The following is a 17,522-nucleotide window of genomic DNA, read 5'->3' on the forward strand; positions in this document are numbered from 1 at the left end:
TATCTGTGTGAAGCCAGATTTTCTTCATATACTTCAACCAGAACAACGTGTGTCAGCAGATTGAGTGCAGAAGTGGATAGGAGGAGAGTCCAGCTAGATATTAAAGAGATTTGCAAAAGTCATTATATTTTTGTGTTAGGAAATATAGTTTTCATTAAAATGTTTTTAATATAACATATAATGGTTTTATAAGATTTAAATGAATTTTTAAAATTTTTGTTTTAATTTCTAACAGATAAATATCACATGTAACTCAAAACAAAAGCTGTTTGTAAGAGTGTAAAGGAGTCTTGTGATAAAAGTTTGGGAATCTTTATTACAGAATTTCTCCTCGAGGTACATATTCTAGCATTTCTTTGGCATAGTCCCACATGCTGCTAGCATAAGTTACCTCTGCTCCTGGGATGAAATTCTAGTTTCAAGCTGGGTTTTCTTATTTTCTATTTTGAGTAATGATTTCCCAAACCTGGCTTTCCATCACTTCATCCTGGAAGTTCCCCTTAAACTCATTGGGCCAAGACATTTCACCTTTACACCAACTTTCTTTTCATAGTTTATCTGGGGTGAACACAGATTTACATTATTTATCATAAAGTGTTTTTAAACAAGTACTGTATGATTTCTTCTTGACTATGTTTAATTTGCCATATCAAAATTTTTTTTTTTTTTTTTTTTTTGCGGTACGCGGGCCTCTCACTGTTGTGGCCTCTCCCCTTGCGGAGCACAGGCTCCGGACGCGCAGGCTCAGCGGCCATGGCTCACGGGCCCAGCTGCTCCGCGGCATGTGGGATCTTCCCGGACCGGGGCACGAACCCGTGTCCCCTGCATCGGCAGGCAGACTCTCAACAACTGCGCCACCAGGGAAGCCCTGCCATATTAAATTTTGATGATGTTTTAGAATTCTTCTCCTTCATTTGTTTCTGCGTGACTTTTGTTGTGAACATGTCTTAACACTAAAAATGTTTTTTTTTGAACAAACCCTGGCTCTAGTTTAGAACATTTCTGCCTCAGCTGCTGCTGTACTCTTTAAGAATCCCCTCTCTACACATGGGATGGAATGGCTTATTATAAGGTACTTTCTTGCTTATGACAAAACCTTCATGTCTTGTCTTGATTCCGTATTCAAGTCTTCCTCTGATCTGTAGTTTGGTGTTCTGAGTAGATGAGATGGCACAGTGTTGTGCAAAGACCACAGGCTTTGGAATCAAAATGGATCTAGGTTTGAATCCTAGCCCTCTTAGTAGCTACGTGATCTCATGCAAGTCACTCATCTGTAAAATGGTGAGACTGAAATCGTCTGTAAGCAGCTAGAACAACATCTGGCAAATACCTAAATAACATGATCCATTATCACTATTACTGCCAGTGCTGTTACCGTTTCAGATCTGCCTTCCCTTGCAAATGAACAAATGAGCATCCTAGTCAGTTATTACTGAGGGTAAGAACTCATGAGTCAATAGGGCCATGATAAGGCACAGTGTCTGATGCTGCAGAGCAGGAGACAAGATAAAGCTACTGGGTTAATTCACCAGCATGCAGGCATTGTGAAGCACTACCTAGAACATTCTAGTCTTCCTAATGCCAAAAACTCCTAAGGCTTGCCCTTAGCTGCTGCTGTGCACATTTGCTATCATGCTCCCTTTTTCAGAATCCAATTCAAGAGGTGCAAGCTCTGGCCTATATATTTTCTTTTGTCTAAAACAGTTATTTTCTTTGCAAATAGAGATAATTCCATGTCTTTCTATTTCAAGTTCTTGAGTCACTTCCTGGCTCTTATTTTTTTACTTTTCCTCAGTCTTGTAATTTTACTAATTGTGGCCTAACCAGGTATTTCTCAACCTGAGGGCTTCTAAGGCAACCCAGCGTACTCAGAGAGGGGGGCAGTTCCTAGGTGAACTCTTTCCTCTGTTAGCACAGGAAGTCCAGCAGAAAGCGGCCAGGGGCTCATTCCTGTGTGCACGGAACCTTCCATCTCTCTGCACTTGGGCAGAGGACTGTCCAATCCTTAGGGCCACCCCAGTAGCCTCAGCTGCTTCCATCGCACTTGGCTATAGGTCAGTGTGGATGGCATATGAATTTTGGTTGATGTCTTTCCCAGTTGTTTGAAGAACACAGTGTGAACTGAACTGATGTGTCTCCTAGGAAAACATCAAATATCAGAGCTGGAAGAAACACTAGAGTCTGACTTTTCCAGATAAGGAAACTAAATAGAGAAATGGGGCTTGCCTAAGGATTCTAGACTCATTAAAGTCCCTTACCTTTTTGCTCATTTTTATTTTAGTATTCTTGACTAGTTTTCTTTTCTCTTTGTTCTTTCCTTCCTCTCTGTCCTGCCACCCCATTTTTGATGCTTCCAGATATGCATTTCTGCTAATACGCACTAACTAGCCACAGTCAGCTTCCATGTAGAACATTTACTTCTGGCAGTCAGAACATGCTGCTGATAGAGGCACCTTCCAGGGAGGGTCTTGGATTCTCCGAGTGATACCACTGGCTCACAACTGTCTGGAGATTAGCACTACAAGCACCACATATATCCAAAACATAACGAGGCCTGCAGACATGTGGCTAGGAAGGAGGAGTGATGGGGCTCTTGGAAAAGTTTGTGCTTTTAGGTGGAAGCAGCCCTCCGAGCCTCTTATGCCTCCAGGCCTCCTTCTTCACTCTGTTTGCCTAGAAAACATCCCGTGTGTTCTGCTAGAGAACAAACCCTCCTATAGCAGGTTCCTTTGAAGCAGCTTGGACTCTAAAGCATGCCCACCCTTCATGCTTAGCGCACACACCCCTCCTGTACTCCCCTCCACTCTAAGCCTTAAGTCTTATATTTACCTCCTTTCCAGCACTTCCTGACTTGCTAAGTTCTTACTGGGCTGTAGGTTCTTGAGGGCTGGACCTCTACCTTGTTCTTTGTGGCTCCCTTCCCTTTATCACCCCAGTGTCTAGTACACAGTAGGCACAAAACATTGTTGAATGAAGATATCTAGGTATTTTACTAACAGAAGAACTCATTCCCTCAGAATGTCTAAAATGAGATTTTTTTTAACTTTTATTAAAAATGTAAGATTATCTTGCAACTATAAGGTTTTTTCCCTTTTTCGCAGTGAACATGTATTACTTGAGTAATAATTTTTAGAAGGTGACAAATCATGATTATCAGAAGCTGGGCAATGTCCACTGCCCTCCAGTACCAGCACATGGTCCTGGGCTGGGCCTCTGAAGACAGAAGTACACCACGGTGTCAGACAAGAAAAAGCACTGCCAGCCTATGAGACATAAGGAACAGACATAAGGAACATAAGGGCAGGCGCCTCAGATTTAAACTCTGTCTGTACCTCTACTGTGGTAAATCAAGTAACAGCCAAGCTTAAACCAGGACAGACTACACCAACAATGATCTTACCACTTTTACTGATATTTTCTTTCTTTTAACATGAAAGCAGTCACACCAGAACCTGGAGCAGCAACAGTGGGTACCAGCTGGCACAGGCACTCCAAGAGGAAGGACCTCAGTGGCCTGGTTAGCTCAGGTAGGGCCTATTTCCATGTTCAGTTTTCATGTCAGGAAAAACAGTGATCCTGAAGAATTTGTATCCCTCTGTTCAATCCATTGTTCTAGAACAGTAACTTAAAGTGTTGCTATAGAAGATGGTAAAGACAGAGACAGGCCATCTCCACCTACCCTTGTAAGATTAAACACGATGACACATACTGAAGAACTATTCTCCTGAGGAAATAAAAGATGAAGAGTGGTCTATAGTGTTAGCCTTTAAATGTGTGAGATAAAGAACTGATTCACCACCTATCCCAGAAAGAGGAATACAGGTAAGAATTTCAATTTAATTTTGGAAACGAAATTTGGAAACTCTTCTAAGGTAAATATCAACATGAATTCGGAGTCATATCAAGATAGTTTCTGCAGGGGCAGATATTCAATGTGAGGATCTCAGCTAAGGATGTGTGGAGACCCGGGAGGATTCAACTCTTGTTACCACAGAACTGCTTTCGGACATGCCCTCTCCCCTTGCAGTCTGCTGTTACCACAGACTCCTGCAGAACTATTCATTCAGGCTCAGGGTTCCTGAGGCCTGGCCTGCTGGAGCTCCTGAAGGTGGTCTCCTCCTCACTGCATTCCCTGCTGTGCTTGACAGCAGGCTCTCAGCCTATGCTTTCCACAGAGTTCTGCATGGAATTCAATATTCAAGGATGAATTTCCTCTTTATCTATTAAACTGTGCTAACAGTGGTATAAGAAAGAAAATACAGGTGTTTTCTCCATCTGGCTCACCACTCACTCAAAATAAATGGACAATCACAGGGCAGACGTTATAGTGCCCAGTAGCCTCATACCTGCACTGGGGTTACAGTGGCTGAGCCACAGAAAAAATTCATGAGCAAGGCAGTGTGTGATGTCCTTATTCAGGAAGTATCAGTTGCTATAAAAGGTGTACCTCAGCCCAGTTTATTTACATCATATAGAAGAACCATGTATAAAGAAGAAAAAGCACCAGGTTGGGAGCTCAGATATGTTACTTGTTTGCTCTAACCTTCTAGACAAGTTGTTCTTTGAATATAAGTTTGGTAAAACTCTTTGAAAGCAACTCAGCAAACAATATAGATAAAATTTAACTTTATATCTTATTACCTATAATACCATTTCATCTACACAAATATACATACAAGGATGTTTTTCAGTGTTTTTTATAGTAAAACTGGAAACGTAATTATTCACTAATAGGATACTGAGTGGTTAAAGAGTGCTATAACCATAGGCGGGATAAAAATGTAGTCATTAAAAGTGATGTCTATATCTGTTGACAAGGAAAGATATTCATAGTACATTGTTTTTTAAAAGGCTACAAAATAGCATGCATGATTTTTGTAGTAAAAACACACAACGTAAGTTTGGAAGGAGATACACTAACATGTTAACAGTGGCTCTCACTGGAGAACAGGGCTCCATTTTACTTTCATTTTCTTCTTTCTACCTTTTAGATACAGTCTGGTTTGAATTTAGAAAAGTCAATTTCTATTATAGATAGTTCCTAGAGAAATGTCAGTTGTATGCATATATACCAAACCATGCCATGGAAAGGGTAGAAAACCACCTAAGTAGAATTAACATGAGGAGAGAATAAGAAGGCGGAGTCAAAGGCCCAGACGTAATTGAACCACATACAGAGCTGGAGCCATCTTCGTCATGTGGGACTGTGGATCCAATGTCGCCTTATCTTCCAAATAGCCAAGCTCAGTCACTTTTATTTGAACTCTCCTAATTTTTAAATATTGGCAGCTTAGTCAAATGGTGTTAAAATACAAGTTACCAAAGAAGGCATACAAATGGCAAATAGCATGTGAAAAACACACATTATATGACGTTCTGGAAAAGGCAAAACTATAAGGTATGGAAAACAGATCATGGTTGCCAAGGGTTGAGGGTCTGACAAGAGCAGGTAGCATGAGGGACTTCCTGGGGGTGGTGGAAATGTTCTGTCTTGATTGTGGTGATGGATACATGCCTCTACTTGTCAAGCTTCATGGATAGGACCAGAAAAAGCGAGATAATTGTGTCCTTGGGATGGTCAGTTTGTGACCTCTCTGTATTACATTCAGAACCCAGTTTCCATATGATGAACTGCTCACACCCATTCTTCCACCTATAAGGTGGGAAGGATGAACTAAGTTAGTGGCGTCCATTCATCAGTAGGCTTTATCAGTCCACAAACTTATCAGCACCATACTCTTCATTGAAGCAGGATCTTAACTTTGCAAATCGTTTCATTAATATACTTGAAATACCTAAGGATACAAGTTTATCTCACTTTGTATATTTAGAAACATTATGTAAAGGAACTCTGCAAAGCTAATTAACACTAATTTTTGGTGTCTATTTCCCAAAGCTTTCCTTAAGTCAAAGTTTTTGTGTTCTATTATTCAGGCTGTTGCTTTCTCCTGTAATCTCTAATAAACTACTCTTCTGGAATCCCCACAGTCTCTCCTGGCATCAGAGGAGCTGCCCGTGGTCTATGAACAATCTGCATGGAACACGGAAGAGTTAGGCCCCTTTCTACGCTTGTGCCTCATGGATCAGAATTTCCCAGCATTTGTGGAAGAGGTGGAAAAGGAACTAAAAAAGCTGACAGAGCTGAGCAACTAACATTCTATATACATACAGAACTGAGGAACTTCAGTGCAATGGAAAAAATGCTTCCTCCTAAGACTAGAGAAGATACTAGAATAAAGAGTATTATTCCAACACCTTTTATCAGTTTTATTTTTAAAAACAGGTGAATCCACTTTTTTATACATCATTGCACTTCAACAATTACACAAAACACAAGTACATGCATCTACCATTACGCACCGTGTGAGAACCCTGCCGGGTGTGAAAATCTACACTCAATCAATGAAAAAATACAGTGTCAACCTCAAAGTATAACTAGTTGCATAGAATACCATGCTGTAACATTTCAAGGTCATTGAAAACAAAAGGTAAATTATAAAAGTTTGCCTTAATTGAATGTACAATTAGGTTCAACACATCAGTGCAAAAGGATTTAAGAATTTACATGATTTAACAAAAGAAAAAATAATCACTTAAAAAGCAATCATACATATATACTGCAGTTCATTACATCCATTCAGTGGACTGCTCCAGCTTCTTATCAAAGTCATAGGTTAAGCCCTTAAAATTATAGATTTCAGTTTATATTACTCATCTTTATGTACCAGAACTGAACAGTTTCCTCATCTGACAACATACAGTAAGGAATGAGTATCAGCAGCTTAAAAATGAAACAAGCATTTATTTTATTTTGGATTTCTCCCACCCCAAAAATATAAATATATATATATATTTATATACTGTATATATCTGTAGGTTTTGCTGTACTTTACAAAAATGTGTCACTAGATGGCAGCAGTGCATTTTAGAGCTTTGCCAATTTAACAGCTGCATTAAGTAAAAAACGGTGCATGCATGATCTGATCCTCAGAGGACCTTTTTACTTCTATTTAAATATTCTACCAAAGGGGGGAAAAAAAAAAGCAACATTCACAGCACATCAAGCCCAAAATAGTTTACACCTTCTACACTGAAGCATTGTTTAAAATGTACCTGGCTAGGTCACCCTTACAGGAGAGGCTAAATAAGGCATGCTTTAGACAGTCATCATGGTGCTGCTCACTTGAAAGGGAAAGAACCAAAGAGGTACAAGCAGAAAATTTAGCAGGTCATGTTGCCACCAGTTTCAGGAACCTAAGGATCTGTGAAGGAAGAGTATTTAGAAATTAAAGGAGAATATGCACTTAAAAGAGAATATGCACTGTTACTTAAGACTACACCAAGTGCCTATAAAACAAAGCTTTGGTTCAAACAGCATGCTCAGGGATGCGGTGAGGAATTCAGATCTCCACGTGCCTAACCGGAAGGTACTCCAGCCCAGCTGTCCCTGGCCACCATTCTTGCCTTGCCCTCAGAAGCAAAGTGGGACCAACTGGCCTCAGAATACCTAAGAAGGCGACAATTTCACTTTTACCTCTTTTTAAAGATGTAAGTAAAGTGGTAAAGTGATGTTTTGAAATAAGTGAAAGCTCAGCTGAAAATCTTCCTTTCCAGCTGCTACACTGGACAACTTGCTCCACCAGTATTGGCTGCTCTTGAAATCAACTAAAAGATCTTGCAACATAACACCAACTACTGAAGAATTTTTAATAAGGTCAACAGAGGCACATTCATTTGAATATAATTTTTTAAAATTTCTAAAGAAGGCCATACTTACGTTACAAGTAGTACTTAATTTGTGTTTCTCTGGCGCAAGTTTTTATCTTTGTGATTGTTGGTAGAGTTGGTTTTCCTTTGGAGGAAAAATTGCATTTACAAGAGTTAATAAACTCAAGGTCAGTAGCAACTTTTGAAAGTATAACACACGGAAATACAGGGAGTCTTCCACTTACTGCCATCCCTGGTATAGTAAGTTTTGCACAATATTAATACACAATTAATATTCCTGTGTAAAGTGCCTACATACCTTAAATTAATAGATCCTTTTGACTCCCAAGGCAGACAATATACTGGTAACTTTCCCTTTGACTTGTAAACTATAATTACTATAAAGGTGAAATAGTAGTTTTTTCTCTACTCAACACCACTGTCTCTTCTCAAATGATAAAAGATACTCAATTATATACAGGCAGTGCTGTGCCCTCTGGCACTTAATAATTTGGGCACTGTTTGCCTGCCTCTGACTTAGTCCCCAACTCTAGGAGATTCTGCTAATCTTGGATTGATTCAAAATTTGCAATTTTGTCTCTTGGATACACGCAATTTAATGGAGCCAGGCAGTTTATCCATGCTATAGTCGAGCTTGAAATTAACAAAACCTGAAGTCTCAGATATACTGGTGATTTACCCCACATTATCAATTTAAACATATGGGGTGTGCAAAATTTTAAACATTTTTTTTGCATGGTATTCCACTTTGTATTGCTACTAAAAAAACTGTACGGCCTGTCCTGGGAATCAAATGGCAATCAGTCAACTCTCAGTCAACTCCATGTCTGGCTAAGAAGTCTACACTGCAACACTGTTGCCACTCACTGTCTTCCCCTACAATCTTAGCTAGCCCTTTGATTAAACGGCAAATACATAATAACCCAACCAGAAACTACTGAATCAATGTCGAATAAACTACTTACATTGGCCCAGCTGGTTCATCGTCTACACAGGTGTTCAGTTTTTAATAATCCATTGAGAGACAGAAGAAGAAGGGAGAAAATTGTGAGACTCTGCATAAGGATTAACAGAACAGCAAACGGCAAGTGGCAAACATGGCTATTCATAGCATTTATTCAAGGCCATTCCATCTGGAGGTGCAAAACACTCATGGAGTTATTATTTCTAGATTCAGGTTTTTAATGGCAGGTATGTTGTTTCAATGATTTTAGTTAACACTTTGAATGCTTGTCATGAAAAACTGCAACTGTAGCGGACAGATAGGCTGCAATATCATTATACTCATCTTGTCCCCAAGTTCCAGTGGTTCACTCTTAAGTAGATGAGAAGACAAACCAACATTTCAGTTGTAAAATCCTGCTGTTTGTTTTCTTGTGGTGAATGCATGTATAGTTTTGGCTCAATCCTGCAATGCAGATGGATGTGTATCTATATGTTTACACACATCCTCACTTCCCCAAAGGACACTGTTCTTGCTGTTTTGTTATCTTTAGGAGAGTCTTTAGTCTGGAGAATGAGATAGAGGAAGCCACAATGGTTCAACCTAATACTGGGTCAGACAGGCTAGGCTATGCCAGCAACAAGTGTAGGTAGACCAGAGGATGTTCTGTGACAGACCAGGGAAAGCTGAATGGTGCTGACATCCCTCTAGAAAAGACTTCAGATAAAAAAACTGGCTCACTCTTGTGCCCTGGCCAAAACCAGAACCCAAACCCAGATGAGCCATGAGTTATCTTTTTTCTTTTTAATCGAAAAGCTTACATTATCTGAGTTTAGGTGCCCTCTTAAATTGGTATTTTCTGATTCTGATTTGTAAGTTTTTCCTTCCTGTTTCAACTAAGGGCAACTTGGTCCCCTTTAACCAGGGATATGTGTGTGTGTGTGTGTGTGTGTGTCTGTACACACACAGATTTTTTTTTAAGGCCCACAAAGGTGGGGAAAAGCAAGTTAAGTGTTCTTAGTTTCTTTTTATTTTACAAACGTCAGGTAGACTAAATGATTTAGAACTGAAGGCTTCTAGAAAAACTCTCAGCAGGATTCCACAAGGGGGCTTGGTGCACATGAAGCAGTTATGGAGATTACAGTCTCAGTGTAGGCATCTGCAGGAGCACACGTCAGGAGTAATGTCTGTCAGAGGGAGACATTGCTCCACCTGTTCCTTTGAGGCAACGGAGAGGCAAAGCCACCGCCAGCACACACAGTGACTGGAGCAAAAAAAGATTTCAAACAAAAGAAAAAAAACAAAACAAAACAGAAACAAAACTAACCACAAACCAGTGACTTAGCCAGAACAATAGGCTAGCAACACACCAGTGTCCACAGGATTCTACTACTAACAACAGTACACTATCGAACAGTACAGAGAACAAACTTAAGACTCAGACACCCAAGACATCTGTGTGCTGTGTATACAGTGGAGATATACAAAGACGTACCAGGTACTGAGACCCACGAGCCCAGCCTAGATCCTCCCTCACCACAACACCCTAACGCTCTCAGCATCCTGGCCAAGCCAGCTCAGCTACATGCTAGGAACTAAGCACTTCTGGGACTTACAGGAAAGGACACAGGAGCAAACTTAGAATATTTTTAGTGCTCTGGCTGTGCACCCGAAAACACAGAATTCTAAAGCAAGGTAGCTGATTCAAGAATATCACCAATCTACTCCCAATTTTAAGAGAAAAAAAGGGGAGAGGGAATCGCGATAGCCAAGCTAATCTTTTCAAAGCGTGACACTTCAGCACTAACCCAAGCACTTCACACCATGAGCTTTTCTTTCTTCAGTAATTGGGATATATGTACGCCCTGGTGTCTAATAACGTCATTTTCCAGCCCAACAAGGCGATAACGTGCAAAGGGCTGCATGAGGGGTTTTAGCAACAGTGGCTCTGGTGTAGCTGCCATGCCTGAAAGTGGGAGCAGTTGCTGTTCACACTTGTGCCTACGTCTCACGAGCCCCTTCATCTCTCTCCCCAAATCCACTTCCACATTTATAAGGAACAAAGAAAAGAGCCTCAAGGCTCCCACTTTCCTGGACTGAATCGCTATCTGCAGCACCACTCTCCCATTACAGGTCAAACAAAAACAACAACTTGACCTCTAACAAGGAAATCAGGAGAGAGGGAAAGAACAGAACTACAGATAAAAGGTAAGAAAATGAAAGTAAATGAGGATTAAACAGCAAACTGAAATCCAAATTAGTTGTGAAAGTGAATGAAGTAAACTTGAAGAAAAGTGTTAACATTATGAACTGTGCATCGTATAGACTGAAGCGGAGATTAAACAAACTCCAAAAGCATGCATATCGCTCACTTACCACCATGTTTTAAGGGTTTGATGCAATTGAGGGGGGAAAAAAAAGAAGTCATAGTAACCGACAAATATCAACATACCCCCAAACCCTCAGGGCAAAAGACAGCCGCTTAAACAATGACTGTTCTCTCCAGCTGGGTATTACTCACAGCCACTGACTAGATGAGAGGAAGAGGGCTGGGGGAGAGTGGAAACAAGATGCTTCTGGAATCCATCTTATGAGTGAAGTTCCTGGTGGACCTGTTGCACACACTGATTCATTCAGCTGAATGTTGTCTTCCCAACCCAGTGCACTTAGAGCCCTCATTCCCCTACATCGCCTCAGAATCTGGAAGGGTGCTCTGCAATGCCTAGTAAATAACAGATTACCTGATACAATACCACCTCCAAAAAGATGGCTTTAATGTCAAAGTAAGTTGACTGGTCAAAGCTCCTTTTTCACTGCCTTCATCTCACTGAGGATGAGGATTTATGGTTTCTAAACCCACTTAAATTTTGCCTGATCTCAGCAGAGCAGCATTAAACCCAAAAGAGAGTAACAATTATTTTCAATTTCCTTCCTTATTCAGTCCTATTGTATTTTCTTCATAAGGTAGCTTGTTACTGACCCAGATGACCCCTGGTTAAGGGACAACACGTGTGTTTCACATATCATTTTTAAAAGTCACATTCCTTTTCCAACATTCCTGTCCTCTTGTAAAGCTTCATATGCTACCAATGTTTTGACCATTTAACTGATTTTGGAACATTAGACTAGCTCTTAATTCTAAAGTGTTAAAAAGAGTTTGGATACATCACAGCCACTAAAAATGGTTCCCACAAAACCTCAAGTATCTTTTATACCAGTAACTTAAAGGAAGAGTGCCTATACTTGCTTATAAAATTATCTCCCTAATGTGATAATGGAAAACTCTTTTTGATGCCAGCACTTCTCTTAAATCAGCTCCTACTGTTTTCAATCGAGGTCAGTAAAATGTGCAGCAGAACTGAAGGCCCCAGCAACTAAGCAGGTTCACTCCCGAGAGGCACACTAATCACTCTCTGGGTTCAGTCAGCAGGGAACCAACACACAAGGTGAGCTCCAAACATATGTCCAGCTGTAAGGTGGATGGAAGGCTAGAGGGATGCTAGTTGTATCTAGTCTTTTTAGAGAATTATCATTTAACATTTCCAGAGAACGTAGTCAGGAGGTAAGTAAACTGAAAAAACAAAGTCCTTACTTGGCTCCACAATTCACCTGTTACTAAAAACATTGAAGGTTAAAGGTGATATGCAGATAATCTACCTACAAGACAACCCACTGGGGCACCAATCCTCAAAGACACCATAACAGTGACTGAAAGGGATTTAGATGTAAGTTTCACTTACAAAATGTCCTGAGTATACTCCAGTAGACAAAAAGTCATGGGCCTTTTTTTACCCCCGGAAGCAGCTAAACCTTAACCCTAAGTATTTTCTATGTGAGAAATCTAAAGCAATATTTGCTCTTCTAGTGAAACATACTCAGGCTAAACTATATAAGTTTAAATTTGTGTTTTTATACTTTTGTATTGTTCCCTTAGTGCTTTTCTAGTACAGCACCGAGTTACCAAAAACTCACAGACTGCCCAAATATGAATACTGAGTTTTATATGAACTTTTTTCATATAAAAAAAGGTCCAGTGAGTCAGAAATAAATCACTGCTATATCTTGATAATAGTGTATTCATTTGGCAGAGAAGCAGCATGTCAGGCTTATTTTTTTAGAAAATCAATTTTCACAATGGTATAAATAAGTCAACACAGAATTACGAACGGTTGTCTGACAAGTAAAAATTCATCACCTCTAAAACTCCAAATCTGTATCAGGTATAAGGTACCTCCTCATTCATTCCAAAAAGGAGTGTATGCATATATCTATATGTAAATTTGAAGAAGGGCATACGGGAGGAAAGCACATGAAGTGAGTTTGCTCTTGTGAATTGCACAGGAGTTGAGGGGAAACTGGCTAAAGAAGAAAAAGACACTGCATAAGGAAAACTCACAGAGGAACAATCAAATTTTCAAAAAAATTACTTCCAGGAGAGAAGAAAAAAGGGGAGGGCAGGACTAGGGAGGAGTCTGAGAAAAAGAGGCAGAAAGACAAAGAAGAAAACTATGGGATGGAAATGCTCGAGCAAGGGCATGTGATAGAGAATGGAGCCTGGACGGTGCTGACTGTCAGGAGGGGAACAAAGAGAAGGCAAACATTGCAATAATTCCAGCATCCCAGATTTTTTGCCCCAATTCAATAATAACAACAAAGTAAAAGCTGCTTGCATTACAGTATTCTTCTAAGACACTAGAGCAAGAAGGTTTTACTTTGCACTTACCCTGCAGTCATCTCTTTTACATAGGATTCATTCACTGCCTATAATTTATCTTAAAAGAGTATTTTCCCTCCAGGAAGCTGTTCAGATTTGCTGGCCACAGGTGTCTTGTATAACAAACTCGTCCCCATTTGTGTTCAACAGCCATGGCGCTCTTAAAAAAAAAAAAAAAGCTGCTTTCCCTGGGCAGGTGCCTGCACTTGTCAGATAGAACCAATACTAACCATTCCTCAAATCTAACCTGATGGTCTCTTCCACATATGCTGGGATAGCAACCTGGTAAGTGAAACGGCTTCCTGCAAAGACAACAGGAACCTCTGACAGGGACAGGCTAAGCCAATGCGTCACTCTGCCAAGAGAGGGGCAGCCAGCCTTGTCTTAAAGTAAAAAGTCAGGTTTTGAAGCCCATTTTTACCTTTTCCTACTGACTTTTTGCATCTCAATTTTTCCAAAGGGAAAGCTGAGAAAGGCGATATTTAGCAAAGCAAAAGCATTCAGCCCTTTTCAGGAGTGAGGCATGACTGCTCCTAATAAGCCAACGCTGAAAACACACTGACAGGCAACTCTCCCCCTCTACTCTCAGATCTAGACATAGGTACTCTGCCTTGGAAGTCCTAATTTGCAACAAGAAAGAGAAATTTAGAGAGAAAAGCATTATGCATATATGAAAATCCTAAGAAAGCACTTTTGCTTCACAGAATAGCAGTTCTGTGGACCCAGGAGAAAGAAAGTAAAAATCCCAGGACACTCTTATGTTGCAGGGCACAAGCCCACGTATTTACAAAGGCCCATCTGCTTCCAGCTGACGTCCATCCCATTCCTCCATCTAGTTCACTGGTGAATGTACATTTGGATGGAAGTCCACCAGGTCTCCCCACATACGTCGCTAGTGTCACCAAATAACCTTTTCACCAGCCTCACTACAATACTCGCTCTACCTAGTGCAGGCAGAGAGACTTAGGAGCTGCTGAGAAGAAAGGAAAAGAAGGGGAGGTGGCTGCTGCTCTCAAACATGTCCTTCCAGAGACTCTGGAGCCACTGGCATGCCTTCAGGGCTGCGCTCTTCCTGAGGGAGCACCAGACCTCCCTTAGCATTCTCCGCTGACACACATGGCTGGCACTGGGTCCTGGCCAGCCACAGGGACACAGACAGCTCTCTGGGGCAGGGTACAGCACCACAGTGCACAAGCACAGGCCCAGAACAGTCAGACTAGAGTTGGCATCCTCCCCATCACCCAAGGCACTGAGTTTAGGTGCATACCCTTCCAGTCCAATCAGTGACAGGCAAGTGGTGGTGATAGTTGGCTGGCCAATTAATTTGTTTTCGCTGATGCTATTATAGGGTAAGAGGATGGGGCTGGGGAGCTAGTGAGGAATCTGAAGTACTATTGGTGCAAGTCTCCATCAGTAGTCCCCCCCCATTATAATCACAGGGTTAGAAATAGAACATCCATAACAAAAAAACATAACTTCCAGGACCTTTTCTGACTCTAAGCATGTCTAACCATCTAAGATTCTTATTCTTTCCAATACCTAACAATTGGCTTTGGTTCTGCTGCTATTATCCACTCCCTTCTGGGACGCTGGGCCAGCTTGAGGGTGCCACTTCAGGCAGGGACTCCAGGTGTTACTGCTTAGCTATCTGTCTTAAACTGGGGGTGGTAATGCATCAGATGCTCTCCACCATTCTTGTCTGTGAGACAGACAAAAAAGCCAAATGGCAGGGGCCTGCTTCACCACAAACCTTGAAAACCTTCTGAAGGGACCAACCAAGGAAACCAAAAAGTGGCTTGTTCCAATGGCTTTTCCCAATAACAGTCTGACTGGACTAGGGCAGTTACCTACAGGGGCTATACCAGGCAACCATGTGACAACCAATTAGATACCTTAAATCTGCCTGAAAGGCCAGGTGGCCTGCGATCTTGGGGTGGCTTCTAGGCTTGACTTGGATTCTCCTCAAGCTCAATCTGCCTGATGATCTGTATTGAAGGAGGACAGAGCTGAACAAAGAGACTGACAACTGCCCATTCCCCACAAGGGGCCTGAAGGGCAGATGGGACTGGGGTTGGAGAACACCCACATGGAGGAACAGAGCTAATAATTATAGCTCAAGGTGGCTAATCTTAGGGGTAGGGGGTGAGGAACCAGTATAAGAATTTTTCCTTCTCTCCTTTTGGGACTGAATCCCAACATTCTTATAGTCCTCTTTGGGTGCTTGGAAACCACCCCACGGCTTGGAAACCAGCCCCAACAGCACAGCTATTTTGTAGGGATGTTCTTACCGTCAGGAACTTCATCTGGCCTCTTCCTCTTTTCATACACAACAATGATCACCACAAGGATGATGATTTCCGCCAGAATTCCCAGGAAGGGCCAGAGTGGGGCCAGGTGGCTCCGTACCCTGAGGATGGTGACAACGGAGGCAGAGCCAATGGAGTTGGTAGCATTACATTCATACTCGCCAGGATCTTCTGTGATCTGCAGGTTTGTGATGCTCAGCTCAGTGTAATTCTCCCTGTTGATGATGATGAAGCGGCCAGAGGTATTGACAATCTCCTGCTCAGAAGCAGATAAAGTGATAACACACAAAGATCAGAGTAGGTGAATTAGTGCCCAATACAGGGCAACACTAACATCCTTAGCAAGACACTGGACAGGATCAGGGAGCAGTGTCTAGTACCATCTTTGTCCAAAGGACTTTGAGTACTTGATCACTGACTGCCCTTCAATCTCAACAACCAGTCAACAATCTTCTAGCAGAGCCAAGGTAAAAGTCTTCCCTGCTGTTGGTCCTCTGGACTTCTCCAACTTGTATGAAGTGAAGGGAGGTCCTACCCTGTAGACCCAGAAAAGACCAACTCAATTTAGAAGATGCTGCTCCAAACACCAGGTAAGAAACCATAACCAGGCAGAGGATGGAGAAGGGGTGTGAGCTCCATGGTCAGGCATGTATCTGGTAACATCAGGCCTATCTGATGCCTTCAGAGTCAGCATATCTACTTCACGCTTGGTGAATTCTGCAAAGTCTCCCTAAACTTCCTCTAGAAACAATGTTAAGAACTTGCTCCTAGTCAGAGTGGGGGAAATTCGTAACTTCCACTTCCTTTCAGAATTACAGGGTTAAAGGAAAGTTTATTCAATCAGTCAACAGATATTTACATTAGCATGTTACATGTTTTATATCCTACCTAAGGGGAAGGTGAGCTAGAAATGGAAAAGCATGACACAAAAATGAACATGGAGATTGACCTCAAGAGGGAACCAGACCCCCAAAGGGATGGTTAAAGGAACATGTAAGAAGCCCCAACAGAGGGTACGTATAGAGCCACATTGCACTGAGGGAGTGGACACTGCTGGAAAGAGTCAGGGAAAGTTGGAGAAAAGCTAACATTTGAACTAGGCTGTGGGGGAGGAGAGCTGCTCAAGCAAGACAGGAGTGCTCCAGGCACGTGTGGGAAGGCAGAGGTGAGAGTATGACCAGGTGTTTGGGTGGAGCTGGGACAGGTTTGCAGCACTGATCTCATGGGCTACTAGCAGGGGAAAAATCTGACTCGTGTCAGTTCTTATGCAGCAACTAAAGGATAATCAGAAATAGTAGAGAGGAAAGGCAAAGATAATCCCCAGAATGATGTCTAGCTATAGCATAAATCATGTCTGTGTTTGAGTGTGGGTATGACTGGAATGGGAAACTCACAGCCTTCAAAATTAGTTATTCTGTGAAGCTTCAACCCTAGGACTTGAAAAGCTGCCAACTTCTCTCACTCCTGCTCTACTCACTCACTAATTCCATGTTTTTCACTTATGACCTGAGGTGATTAGTGAGTGTGACCTTTGGTCCACAAGCCTTCAAAGGGTATTTTAAAAATACCGTTATATGCAAGAAACTTCCGTGGTTTTGCCACTAATTTACCTTGGTTAATATGTATAACCTTCCCAAAGAAGCTGGATTAAATGATCTCTAGGGTCCCTTCTGATTCTGAAGACTGGCAGTCAAAGAGGATGCCTGAAAAGTAGACTGCTAGGCATACAAAGCCTGGGGAAGAATGTATGACAGCCCCTCTGATAGAATAGGAGACCGGCCAAGCATTAATCAGAGAGAAAGTGAGAGTCGAAAGTTTTGACTCTCCCATA

General features: G+C 41.6%; 2 protein-coding genes across 6 annotated transcripts in view; one reads left to right on the forward strand and one right to left on the reverse strand.

The window, feature by feature from the left end:
• REC114 (REC114 meiotic recombination protein) overlaps positions 1-6,615 on the forward strand; it is a 97,425-nt gene extending 90,810 nt beyond the window's left edge. For both annotated transcript variants that reach the window (XM_029237249.1, XM_029237248.1), the window contains 2 exons: positions 3,441-3,527; positions 5,989-6,615. In XM_029237249.1, the coding sequence (XP_029093082.1) occupies positions 3,441-3,527; positions 5,989-6,153 (252 nt within the window). In that variant the 3' untranslated portion in view covers positions 6,154-6,615. The remainder of the gene's footprint in view (positions 1-3,440; positions 3,528-5,988) is intronic.
• Positions 4,655-17,522, reverse strand: part of NPTN (neuroplastin) — a 57,231-nt gene continuing 44,363 nt past the window's right edge. The window contains exons 5-8 of one of the 4 annotated variants that reach the window (XM_029237245.1): positions 15,674-15,947; positions 8,694-8,715; positions 7,778-7,852; positions 4,655-5,653 (exon numbers count right to left, since the gene is read on the reverse strand). In XM_029237245.1, the coding sequence (XP_029093078.1) occupies positions 7,792-7,852; positions 8,694-8,715; positions 15,674-15,947 (357 nt within the window). In that variant the 3' untranslated portion in view covers positions 4,655-5,653; positions 7,778-7,791. Of the gene's footprint in view, positions 5,654-6,252; positions 7,263-7,777; positions 7,853-8,693; positions 8,716-15,673; positions 15,948-17,522 lie in introns of those variants that run through there. The other 3 variants (XM_029237244.1, XM_029237247.1, XM_029237246.1) reach the window with 3 other exon arrangements.

Source organism: Monodon monoceros, unplaced genomic scaffold (genome assembly GCF_005190385.1).
Source record: "Monodon monoceros isolate NGI ecotype Baffin Bay Population unplaced genomic scaffold, NGI_Narwhal_1 Super_Scaffold_21, whole genome shotgun sequence".
NCBI classification, from domain to species: Eukaryota; Metazoa; Chordata; class Mammalia; order Artiodactyla; family Monodontidae; genus Monodon; species Monodon monoceros.